General features: G+C 37.0%; 1 protein-coding gene across 1 annotated transcript; it reads right to left on the bottom strand.

Moving 5' to 3' along the window:
- Positions 1-4,118: 4,118 nt before the first annotated feature.
- Positions 4,119-5,284, bottom strand: LOC121784493 (CASP-like protein 1C1). The gene is made up of 3 exons (XM_042182635.1): positions 5,046-5,284; positions 4,870-4,972; positions 4,119-4,557 (listed from the first exon to the last, which is right to left on the bottom strand). Exons 1-3 carry the CDS (start codon positions 5,198-5,200, stop codon positions 4,327-4,329), a joined length of 489 nt encoding a protein of 162 aa, XP_042038569.1. The 5' UTR covers positions 5,201-5,284; the 3' UTR covers positions 4,119-4,326.
- Positions 5,285-13,540: the final 8,256 nt, after the last annotated feature.

Raw genomic sequence — 13,540 nt, 5'->3', positions numbered from 1 at the left:
AATGTTTCTGCTTCATTGCCTCTTCTGCGGTTTGTGGAATTTCTTCTTCCTCATAGAGTGCCGCCTCGAAAGCTCGAGCCATTTTAGTCAGATTTCCCTGTACAAAGTTCGCCACCCCATATCTGCTCTTTGCACCAATCTTCTCGGGGGAGTACCTCTTCGGGGGGAATGCCTCGGGTGCTCCTAGGTGGAAGAATGTATCTCCCAGTATCACTATCCACAGTGTTATCCACATCTTCTGCATCGTTAGTAACAACTGTAGTAATCTCCTCAGTCTCAGATTCAGAATTTACCTCGGATATTCTTGGAGGAGGATCGGGAGGCGATGGACGAGGAGACTCTTGTGGGGAGGCGTGCTCGGCGGTAGTGACGATTGCCTCTGTTTGATCCTCAATTGAAGGATTTGGAGGTAGCACAAACCAACTTAGACAGTCCCCGTGATTAGTTTTAGGATTTTGCTCCCCCTGACTGCTAAGGTGGTGTGGGTAAAAGTACTCAGTTTCAAGGAAATTGCAGTTTATGGTAGTGACAATTTTCTTAGTCGACGGATCAAAGCATCTGTACCCTTTCTGGTTTACCCCATACCCAACGAACACACATTTGATTGCACAAGGGGAGAATTTGGTTCTCTCGTGTTTAGGAACGTGGACATAAACTGTACATCCAAAGACTTTTGGTGTCATGCTGAGGGATTCGGGTATTTTGGCTTGGGTGGATAGAATATCGAGGGGAGTTTTCTTGTGTAGGATTTTTGTTGGCAATCTGTTGATAAGGTAGACGGAGGTTGATATAGCTTCAGGCCAAAGAAAGGTTGGAACTTTAGATTCAATCATAAGGGCACGGGTAACTTCGAGGATGGTACGATTTTTTCTCTCAGCCACCCCATTTTGTTCTGGTGTATAGGCACAAGATGTTTGATGAATGAGACCCTTCGTTCTACAAAATTCAGACATGGTGTTGTTAACGAATTCCCTCCCATTATCTGACCGAAGAATTTTTATGGTGGTTTGGAACTGAGTTTGGATCATATGGAAGAAGAGGATAAATTTGTCGGGCACTTCAGATTTGTGTTTTAAAAAGTAAATCCACATCATCCTAGTGCAATCATCAATAAAGGTAACGAAATATTTGTAACCATTCCCCCCAATAACAGGTGCAGGACCCCAAACATCAGCATGCACTAGATCAAACATAAATTTCATACGAGTATCTGAGGGTTTGAAAGATTGTCTGTGGCTCTTGGCCAAAACACACGTCTCACACGAAAAATCTTTAGGAAGTGTAAAATCAGGAAACAAAAGTTTAAAATAACCAGGGGATGGATGTCCTAGTCTTCTGTGCCACAGCCAAGCCTCTTCTTTCGTGGATCCGTGAGCCAGCATTGCACTGCCATGGTGAGCTACCCCATCCACGTAGTAGAGTCCTTGGTTCTCAGTGCCACGCCCAACGATCCTCCTCGTCCGAATATCCTGCAAAACGCAAAAACTCGGATGCATTAGGAGTGTACAGTTCAACTCTCTCGTCACATGACTTACAGACATCAACCTCTGAGATAAACTTGGAACAAATAAGCAGTTTGATAATCGAAGATTTGGTGAAATCTCAATAGTTCCAGTCCCGGCCACTGTAATTAGTTCCCCATTGGCAGTCCGAATAAACGTTTTAGTAATTTCCCCAAAGTCAATAAAATCAGTTCTCTCTGGAGTCATAGTATCTGTGGCGCCACAATCGAAAATCCAACCCTTTCTATTTATTCTATCCCCATTTTGTACATTAAACGCAGCGGAAATATTCATCAGAGGTGCAAAACGATTTCTGATCCTAATTGTATCTTTTTCTGGGGCTGACTTGATATTAAAAATTCTCGTGGGTGGTTCATCACATTTTACCAAATCAGGGGGCTTATATGAAAAGTGGGGTGTCTGGTGCAATTTAGGCAAACATGGAGGACTTAATTGAAATAACTGAAAAGTGGTAGGGTTTGGTGGGTGACCAAACCCTTTACCTCCATTGTTCACGCCGCCTCCCCATTTCGTCGTCCCCTCCGCTCCAGTCCGTTCCACAAAGTTCCCGACCCGGATTCCACCGCCTCCGCCGCCGCCGTTGTTCACGCCGCCACCTCTAGGGTTGAATTCGAGATGGTGGTTGTTCTCTCGTTTGTTCCCGTCGCCAATCGTCCCCTCCCGTTGGGCGATTTGGGCGTTCTGCCTCTGGTCCGCTTCCGCGATATTGGCGGTGGCGAACTTTGCCTGAGCCCGTGCTCTCTGTCTCTCGTCCCACCAATCCGGGTATCCCACCCGTAGAAAGCAATTCTCCCTTGTGTGTTTGTTTTTCCCACAGTGTGAGCACCATAGCTTGCTTTTGTCTTGTTTTCCTCCGTTCTGGTGGCTGGCTCCTCCGGCAGGTGGCGGTCGTGGTCCATTCCGGTTGTTCGGTCGGTCTTTTTGCGCTCCAAATCCGTAACCTGTCTCCCCCGATGATGCATCGGCGCTTCCCGCGCTAGAGAGGTCTCCGGTGATTGAAGAGGACGCCGGTGGCATGATCTTTCGTCGAGTCGCCTCCCTCTTCACAATTCCGTAGGCCTCTTCGACTGAGGGGTACGGCTCCAGCTTGAGTATGTCCCTCCGAATCCCGTCGAATTCCTCATTCAACCCGGTGAGAAATTTGATTAATCTCTTCTCGCTGTAGAACTGTCGGAATTGCCTAACTCCTTTATCGCAGCATGTTACTGGCGACTTCTGGGTTCGGTCGACACTCACCCACAAACCGTGGATTTGACGGTAATAGGTTTCGAGATCCATATCTCCTTGTCTAATCGAGATTACCTTGTCTTCCAGGTCGTATATGAGATAAGGGTCAGCCTTGCTCTCGTAGGTGACTTGTAAGTTGTCCCACAACGCCTTGGACGTCTGATGATGGGCAAAATCCGCGAGAATATCAGTTTCGATATTGTCGACGATCCATGAGAAAACCACGAGATCGGTTTCCTCCCACTCGCGGTATCCCTTGCTATCTGGTTCGGGTGGTTCGTCGGTGATATGTGAGTATCCCCTTCGACTCCCTATCGCGACTTTCATTAGTCGTGACCACAACGGGTAGTTCTTTCCGTTCAGTTTGAACGCCACGGTAACATTCCTGGTCGTTCTCAATCTTGATTCGGTTGTAGGTTTTTCCTCCTCGGAATCTGACATATCTGTGTTTAAGGGTAAGGGTTGGTACTGTGTTTGATTTTGGTCTCTTGGTCGAGAATTGGTTAGGCGATGATGAAAGGTTTCTGAGCCAGAATCTCTCCTGCTCTTGATGCCATGAAGAATCGAATAATGGGGATGTTTATTGTATTGTGATTGTTCAATTCTAATTACAGAGTTGGTAGCCTTTTTAATAGGCCAATAACCTAATTTACATAAGGTAATACAATCAAGGATCCTAATCTATTTCCGGAGAATGTTCAATTAGGATCAATCACATTAATGTGTGATTTCTTTCCAACAAATATTTTAAATTTTAGGAGTAAGTGCACTGAGAGATTAAAAAGAGAGTAATAAAAAATAAAATAAAAACTGATGATAATGTTTTCAATTTTGAGATTTGAGAGGATATGCACGGTTATATAGAGAAGAACACACAAAAAAACATATAGCAATAGGAAATAGGAGTAAATAAAATTGCTCAGTTTTCAATTTTCAGATTTGAGAGACAGTGCAGGCCGCAGAGTGAAGAAAATGAAAAAGGAAACAACAAATAAAAGAAAATAAAAAAATAATAGTCGCTCACAGAGGCGCCTAAATTGGGAAATTGGAGTAAGAGCATCTGACACATATGATTACAATTACAAGCCTATTTAAGGTATACATGCGAGGGGCTCCGATAGAGCATGCATTCGACTGTGGAAAACCTGAAGCCGAGGGAGGAAGCTCAACGGGCTTCAAGATATTGCTCGCGAAGCTCTACACCAGGCTCGTCGATACCTTCTCTGGCAAGGGCATCCACACCTCTGATTTTTCGGACCAGGTTTCATGATAATTATCTGGAAAATTATGCCATGTTTCTCTTGTGGTGTTTTATTATGTTTGCTACTGCTGTCTATATGAAATTATGAATGTATGTTGGTTGTTTGAATAAATACATTCTACATCATACAGACTACAGAAACCTAGTAATTTCACATATTGTAATGCTACAAAAGAGGGCTTGTAATATAGCTAAAATGAGATTGAATGAATATTTAACTAAAATGAGATTTTGACAAATATCTCTGTGAAAAATACAAAAAACTAGTACATATTTCTCTCCCTGACTGCTGAAAACGCGATCATGGACTCGTCTCTAAGCCCTGGGGGCAAAGAGGTTCATGACGCTGTGGACTGAGTAGAGAACGACGAGGAAGTAGGCTATGGCGGCTATAAAACCGGCAGCAATCGCTCCGGTGACATGATCGCAGAACTTAGGAACTTGTCCACAGATAGGTAGCCAGCCTGCATGAGTGTTGCCTTTCTTCCCCACTAGCCCTATTGCAACGCATGCTGATATGCTCGAATCGAGCAGCAAGGCAATGACCTGTTCGTTTATTCGAGAAATATGTGTGAGAAATAATATCATATGTTTTGGATGTGTTCTTTAAAATCTTAGCATAGATATATGATTAGTTGATAACTGATAACTATGTCAACAACTTACGTTATTAATTGATGTCAACACGAAGACATTTGTATGTCAATTAATGTAGCTGACAAACAATGTCTTTGTATTGACATCTATAATGTAGGTTATTGACATAGTTTTCAGTTATCAATTTAAGATAGTTATCACCCTAACATGACCCTATGAGCATATATCCCGTCTTTTTTTTTCACTAGATATCATTCTTACCAGATCAAGGACCAAGATCATGTGACCACATGAATTCTTGGAAGGGATACACAGCAATATGAGTGTGTAGGCACTTGCAATAGCATTGACCAACACAAAATATCTGCACAAAATCATAACCATGATATACTAATAGAACTGGGTGTAGCGTCTACGCTGATTGACCAGGGACTTACTTGAACGTCGGGATGTTCGAGTATTTGGCGCTGATATTCATGCCGAAGACTTGAGCAGAGTCGCGGCTCGTGACCATGATCACTATTGCACAGACACTTGCTCCCAAGGCTATGAGCCTTAGTAGAAGCATGGGAATTCTCTTGGATAAACTCATGATTTTTTGTGAAATTTTATTGAGATTTTGGATGAGTTTCTGGGAAATAAAAAGGGAGTAAAGAATGATTGGGAAGCATGGTTGTGTTAGATGAGGTTTGTCTTTGGATCCCATGTTCTTGGTAACCTACTGATAATATCATTTGTGAACTCTACCAACTACCAATTCCTATTTTCTTTTTTGACACAAAATTGCTGCAGAAGTAGGTAGCCTATATGGTATTTTGTTCTATTTTGTTTGATTTACCTGTCTTGATTAAAATGGTTTTAATTTTAGTTTATTTATGATGCTAATGTGGCCACTTGAATTTTATAGTTGAACTAACTAACATGTTCTGTAAATTGTATGTACTGTTCCAACCAGAACCAATTACGTGTACAATATTTTTTTCAATTAAATATATTTTGTTATATATTTGTAATTTCACTAAAATCAATCCGTTTTAGAAACATTTATTTATTAAAAAACGATTCCGGATCTAATTGGATGCGATGACACCTAAAACAAAATACAGCTATTTTGGTAGTTATATTTTGTAAAAACAATTAGGTGATAATAAGGTGTATTAAATTAATTACTCTTGGAACGTAATGCTTGAGAATTGGTTCTATGGGTAACGACAAAAAATTTCCTAGTCTAGGAGTACCATATGGCAATCCTGTCTAGTGTATATAAATTTTTGAAAAATTAAAATACACATGCCCTAATTCCAACTACATATGGAAACAATTTAAATATAACCACACACATATGGAAAGTGTATGCACATTCCATGTGTAATAGAAAAATATTTAATATTCTACTATATATTTTAAATATTTAATGGTCTTTTACAATTATTGTCACTCACACGTAAATATAGAAAAATGACCAAGTCACCCATTTTAAGAGTTTAGGATTTATTATTTTCTCAAATATATATAAATATATATACAAAAAAATCTAGAAATATAAAATTAAGTGTGATTATAACTTTAATTTTGTTAGCGAAAACTATAAACTAAAATAACAATATGAATGATTATATATGCACGTACAAATTAAACTAACAATATCAATAATTACACATATAGTGTAGTTCTTGTTTTATTTTATCATTGCACAATAATCATATGATTATTATACGTTATATTAAATTATGAAAACAGTTAATAATAATAAGTTTATCTAAAATTAATTTTATTATATTAATCATCTTGCAATATATCATGAAAAGCCTTATAAACAAAATTAATGACAGATGATTACATGATATAGCATTAAATTAGAAATTTTAAAACTAAAACTATATAAGTAAAAGTGATTGTGAATCTGTGATCCCTAATTATATACTATTATATGCGTAAATACAGTGCTTATATATAGTGTATCTATTATACATGGGATGTGCATAAACTTTCCATATAATTTAGTAGTGTGTGGTTATATTTAAATTATTTCTATAATTTATATATCTAGTTAGAATTGGAGATATTTATATTTTCATTTGTCATTGTCAAAAAATTATTAGTATGTCATACCAAATAGTATTGCCATCTTGATTTTACTTTGCTATGGAATTTTTTCTCGGTGGGTAACCATGTTTTGAAAACAATTCATATTCTTTCTATATAATAAAAATATTGCTTTCATCTCGCGTTAATTGAATTATTCCTTTCGGATCACTTAGTGCCATGCCACACTAATAAAATTATACATCAAAAAATCCTATAATTATATTTCTTTTATTTTTAAATAAAGCACAAAAAAATATAAAATAAAATATTTTTGTTTTTTGACAAATAAAACATAAAGTAAAAAAAACTCATTTATTTTTTATGCTAACAAAATAAAAATTGTTTAATGAGTGTAACATATGAAATTATCCTCACTATTAGACATGCACAAACCGAACCAGCCCGGCGGTTAACCGCCGGTTCGGGCCCGCCGGTTCATGAACCGGAACCGGAACCGGCGGTTTGAACCGTCCGGAGGGTTGCCGGTAAACACGGGCCGGTTCAGGGTCGGCGAATTGTGAACCGTGAACCGGCGGTTCGGCGGTTTGAACCGCCGGTTCGGCCGAATTTTAAAAAAAATTATTTATAAAAATTGATATTTATATTTAAAATCAATTTTTACAAACAAATGAATACAAGAAATTCATAATAGCCCATATATATTTGATGGGCTTGCGAATTTATGAAACCATTCTTGGTTGTTTCTCTTTTATAGAAACATCCTTGAATGTTTTATGTTCCACTTTCGATGTGGGACAAAATCATTCTTGGTTGTTACTCTTTTATAGAGACATACTTGAATGTTTTATGTTCCACTTTCGATGTGGGACAAACTCATTCTTGGTTGTTTCTCTTTTATAGAGACATCCTTGAATGTTTTATGTTCCACTTTCGATGTGGGACAAACTCATTCTTGGTTGTTTCTATTTTATAGAGACATCCTTGAATGTTTTATGTTCCACTTTCGATGTGGGACAAAATATGTTGAAGTACTTTCTTTTATAACTACATGTTTAGAGCATTCATTCATCTTTTTCCAATGTGTGATACAAAACTTTCTTTTGTCTTCTACTTTTCTTCATGTTTTGTATGATATATATAAACAAAATTATTATTCAAATATATTCTTGATTGATAAAAATAAAGAATTATTGAGAAATATGATTTGTATATAGAAAATATTTATTTGTATAGTAATTATTGTTAGGTTTATACAATTTGCATAAGAATTATTCTTTCAATGTGTATAATATTATTTATTAGTTAACATATACATAAATTTATAAACATAAGCAAATCATTAATGATAAATAACTAATGAATAATAGTTTATGTAATAATAATAAATATTATTATGTAATAATAATATTTATTATTATTACATAAACTATTATGTCCTATTAAGTATTGATATTTTTTAAAGTATTGATACTAATACTGGACATAATAGTTTATGTCCAATATTATTTATGTATTTATAAACTATTATGTCCAATATTATTCTATAATAAATTTATGTATTTATGATCAAAGCAAATTATTCTATTTCATTAGTTATTTATGTATATATTTATAAAATATCAATACTTAATGTTGGACATAATAGTTTATGTAATAATAACAAATATTATTACATAAACTATTATTCATTAGTTATTTATCATTAATGATTTGCTTATGTTTATAAATTTATGTATATGTTAACTAATAAATAATATTATACACATTAAAAAAATAATTCTTATACAAATTGTATAAACCTAACCATAATTATCATACAAATAAATATTTTCTATATACAAATCATATTTCTCAATAATTCATTATTTTTATCAATCAAGAATATATTTGAATAATAATTTTGTTTATATATATCATACAAAACATGAAGAAAAATAGAAGACAAAAGAAAGTTTTGTATCCCACATTGGAAAAAGATGAATGAATGCTCTAAACATGTAGTTATAAAAGAAAATACTTCAACATATTTTGTCCTATATCAAAAGTGAAACATAAAACATTCAAGGAGGTCTCTATAAAAGAGAAACATCCAAGAATGATTTTGTCCCACATCGAAAGTGGAACATAAAGCATTCAAGGATGTCTCTATAAAAAAGAAACAACCAAGAATGATTTTGTCCCACATCGAAAGTGGAACATAAAACATTCAAGAATGTTTTTATAAAAGAGAAACAACCAAGAATGATTTTGTCCCACATCGAAAGTGGAACATAAAACACTCAAGGATGTCTCTATAAAAGAGAAACAACCAAGAATGAGTTTGTCCCACATCGAAAGTGGAACATAAATCATTCAAGGTTGTCTCTATAAAAGTGAAACAACCAAGAATAATTTTGTCCCACATCGAAAGTCGAACATAAAGCATTCAAGGATGTCTCTATAAAAAAGAAACAACCAAGAATGATTTTGTCCCACATCGAAAGTGGAACATAAAACATTCAAGAATGTTTTTATAAAAGAGAAACAACCAAGAATGATTTTGTCCCACATCGAAAGTGGAACATAAAACACTCAAGGATGTCTCTATAAAAGAGAAACAACCAAGAATGAGTTTGTCCCACATCGAAAGTGGAACATAAATCATTCAAGGATGTCTTTATAAAAGTGAAACAACCAAGAATGATTTTGTCCCACATAGAAAGTGGAACATAAAGCATTCAAGGATGTCTCTTTAAAAGATAAACAACCAAGAATGAGTTTGTCCCACATCAAAAGTGGAACATAAAACATTCAAGGATATCTCTATAAAAGTGAAACAACCAAGAATGAGTTTGTCCCACATCGAAAGTGGAACATAAAACATTCAAGGATGTCTCTATAAAAGAGAAACAACCAAGAATGGTTTCTCAAATTCGCAAGCCTATCAAGTATATATGGGCTATTACGAATTTCTTGTATTCATTTGTAAAAATTGATTTTAAATATAAAAATCAATTTTTATAAATAAAAAATATATTTTTTAAATTTCGGTTGAACCGCCGGTTCATGAACCGGAACCGGCGGTTCAGGCAAAAAACTGGCGGTTTTTTGAACCGGAATCGGAACCGCCGGGAGGTAGGCGGGCCGGTTCAGGTTCAAGCATTTCCTGAACTGTGAACCGCCGGTTCATGAACCGGAACCGGCGGTTCGTGACCCTTGTGCATGCCTACTCACTATCATTATCCTCCCCTCTCTTACTTTATAAATTTTGTCTTAATTCCTGTGTCATATCATATGCTCATATTTTTATTGGACGGAAGTGATAGATTACTTTATAAATTTTGTCTTAATTCCTGTGTCATATCATATGCTCATATTTTTATTGGACGGAAGTGATAGAAATCCATAGGTTCCATCCTAAAACCAATTGGTGATAGGAGGAGAGGTCCATGAGAAACAATTGGTAATAGGAGGAGAGGTCCATGAGACTTATATAGTGGATTAAGCTCTTTGTGTATACCGTGTGGGATATTTTTTATGTTCATTTTATGTTTCAATTGCCAACCGGAAGAAGTATTTTATAGTATCATTCTAGCATTTTCGACGTGTTCATTCAATTTACTTTATCCAATCTATTCTTCTAAGAGCATGCAAAATTTGATGGACGTTTGGTTCAATCGAGTTATTCTATTCGTAAATGTCGCCGCCCTTGCCTAAAAGCACTTTTGTATGCTTCAGTAACATTTGGTATGTTAGTAGATTGCGTGCTATTATAGATAAAATTATTTTTTATCCCATTTTCCATCAATGCAAGATATAGTAAATGTTTGAGGTCATTTGTTTACTTTGTACTTGCATCATTTTTCATTATTCTTTAATTTTATCTAGAAGTGCATAACTGGGTGAATAACCACTATTATTACTATTGTTAGTAGATGATGATACAGTAGTTGATATTGTATTTTTAAGACTATAAATATGAACAAACTAACAAATTTAAAAAATCCTCTAATTGTACATTATTGAGTTTTGAATATCATGAGTAATTTTATACAAGATAAACTTCACAAATATTGCATTAATTAAAAAAACTATTAGTGGTTAATTTCTTTATCATATTTAAAAAATTAATTATAAGACATGACTTTGCTTGGCCTGTCCCAGGCCAGACCTTGTTGGGTTTCAAATGGGCCTAGGCCAAGCTTAAGGTTTACAAACTGGCCTAATCAGATCCCACTTTACCAATGAGTCCAAGCTAGAACCGCTCTATTTTATTGATTGGTCAATCCTGGCCTGGCACCTACCTAATTGACAAGTCTTACACTAATATGAACTCAGTTGACCACTGAGTATTGACTAGTGGCTGTAATTTGTTACCTTCTCATTTCTTTACCTTTTAAAAAGTCTTTTAGCTATCAAAACTTATTAAACAAGTCAGAATATCAATGTATACAATATACACAATCTAATATAATTCACATATTATACATTCAAAATTAGTCATAGTTTGGTCTTAGAAACATTGAAGTTACATACTATCAACAATGAGATAAGTCTTTGTTGCTATTTTCTGAAAGACAAAATCTCGGAGCATTGTTATTTCCTAATATTTTTAAATAACATTGAACGTATGATATTGATTATACAATGCTTTAACTTATCAATAGCTGTGAGTTTTTCGTAACCCAAATTGAACATTAGAGCATCTACAACCGTGCTCTTGCCAGCGGCACGGTTGTGGGCCCGACCCCACTTTTTCTGCCTGCTCTCTGGCAAGAGCACAACACCCACAGTTGTGCTCTTCCGCAAGGACGAGCACAATTAATTTAAAATTCAATTACACAAAAACATTTCCATAATACTAAAATTCATTAAAAAACCACAATAAATATTACAAATTACAAATAAAATAAAAAAGACATAATTAAAATCCTAAAAATTAAAAATTACATAATTAAAATCCTAAAAATTAAAAATTACACAATTATTGGCTAATATTACCCGAGGAAGACTACGCATCCGGCGGCACCAACCCCAATTATTTTTGGAGACCCAATATCATGGTCTCGTGTGTTTGAAGTTGCGTGGGGGTCATAGATGACCTATCGGCCATATTGAGTTGGGCCAAAAGGGCCCACAACGAGTTGTTCGGGGGGTGGAGGTGGAACATAGGGTGCGGGTTCGGGAGCGGGGGCAGATGGAGTCGCGGCGCGACGGCGTTCGACCGCCGCCTTCTTCCTTCCTTGCGGTCGGCGTCGGGAACCGCTTGGTCCGGCGTCGGGGCTACCCAAGTTAGCTTCGGCGAGTTGGCTAGCCACTTCTTCGCCGGCGTCGGATAGGGATGCCAACTGTGACCGTTTGGAGGAGCCGCTAGAGGAGGATGTTACGCCTCCCAGATACTTCGGGTGCGTCCTCGTTTCCTGCCAAACATTTAGGTACTTGAACGACTTACCGTTCATGGATTGGTAGGTGCTCAGCGCCGCAGTGATGATGTCGACCTCGCTCCGGCCGCTCCCGGCATTCCGCGACTCCTGGAGGAAATAGCCATTGAACTTGCCAATTTCGTCGTTGGCTCGGCCGATGCAGTTGCGCACCATACTCTCGTTGCGCTCGATCGTTCCCGGCAGCCGGTTTGCATTGTACCGCCGAGAGACGCGCCACCAAAAGTGATCGCCGGATTGGTTCGTGCCAACCACCGCATCTTCGGATATTTTCAAGTACGCCTTGAACAATCTATCCATCTCCGCCGGTGAGTACAGTGTGCGGACACCGGCACGAGATGGAGGAGTCGAAGTTTGGGAAGGGACGGGAGGCCTAGGCTCCGGTGTCCACCCGTATCGCCCATCGGAGCCACCTTGGTCGTCGACCGGGTATGGCCGGTAGCCACCCGGAACGCCCGAATCTTGGGTGAGAGGAGGGGCCGAATAGTCCGTTTCTGGACTAGGAAACGGTTGTGAACCGAACCATTCGGGGTTCCAACCGTGGGAGCCGCTTGGGTTATCGTCGTGACCGGACATAGTGGTGTTGTAGGGTGTAAGAGAATGAAGATGAAAATGGATATGAGAGATTGAAGATGAGAATGGAGATGAGAGAATGATGATGAGAATTGTGTAGTTTGATGTGAATTTTTGGGAGTGAAATTGGGGGTATTTATAGATGAAAGTGTGTATTTTTGGGGTAAAAAAATTAAAAAAAAAGTGGGAAAAAACGGTTATAAACGGATATAATTTTTTTGGGATGTGAAATTTTTTTAATCGGTTTTTTAATTAAAAACCGATTTTTTTTTTAAAAATAATAATTTAAACACAACGGCTATGCCGTTGACGAATGCGGGCGCGCCACGTCAGCTGCTCGCTGGCACGGCGCGGACCGCCGTGGCGACGGACTCCACCGTTGTGGATGCTCTTATATCTTAGGCAATGGTAATTATTATGTATCGATGTGAAAATTGTTATTGCATCGATACATGTGACGCCAAAACTGTGTTCATAAATCCTAAAGAGTAGTCCATAAAAATGTTTCCATAAATAATAAAATAAGTTTTGTGAATTGGACCACTCTTCGTACAAGATGTTATTAATTAAAGTCAATAGTAGATTTAAATTAATTAATATATAAATCTTAAACACGATAAATAATTAAATGAAATAGGAAGTCTGGATTACTCGTACTTTTAGTTTAGGACGGACGGTCAAGTCCTATCGGTATAATCCGAATTTTCCCACACCAAAGATTATACTTGGAGTTGAGACACATACCAGAAGATTTACTATAGAGTACGAAGAAACGCCACACAGAGAAGTCACAAGCCATTGTCAATTCTTTGGATAATAAAAAAAAGTAAGTTATCTTCTTCGTAGAGTTCATTTTTAGAATTTAATTTTTATGGATGAATTTTTGGATT

Source organism: Salvia splendens, chromosome 21, assembly GCF_004379255.2.
Source record: "Salvia splendens isolate huo1 chromosome 21, SspV2, whole genome shotgun sequence".
Lineage (NCBI taxonomy): Eukaryota > Viridiplantae > Streptophyta > Magnoliopsida > Lamiales > Lamiaceae > Salvia > Salvia splendens.
Note: the sequence above shows the minus strand (reverse complement) of the source record. Positions and strands in the feature narration are given on the sequence as shown.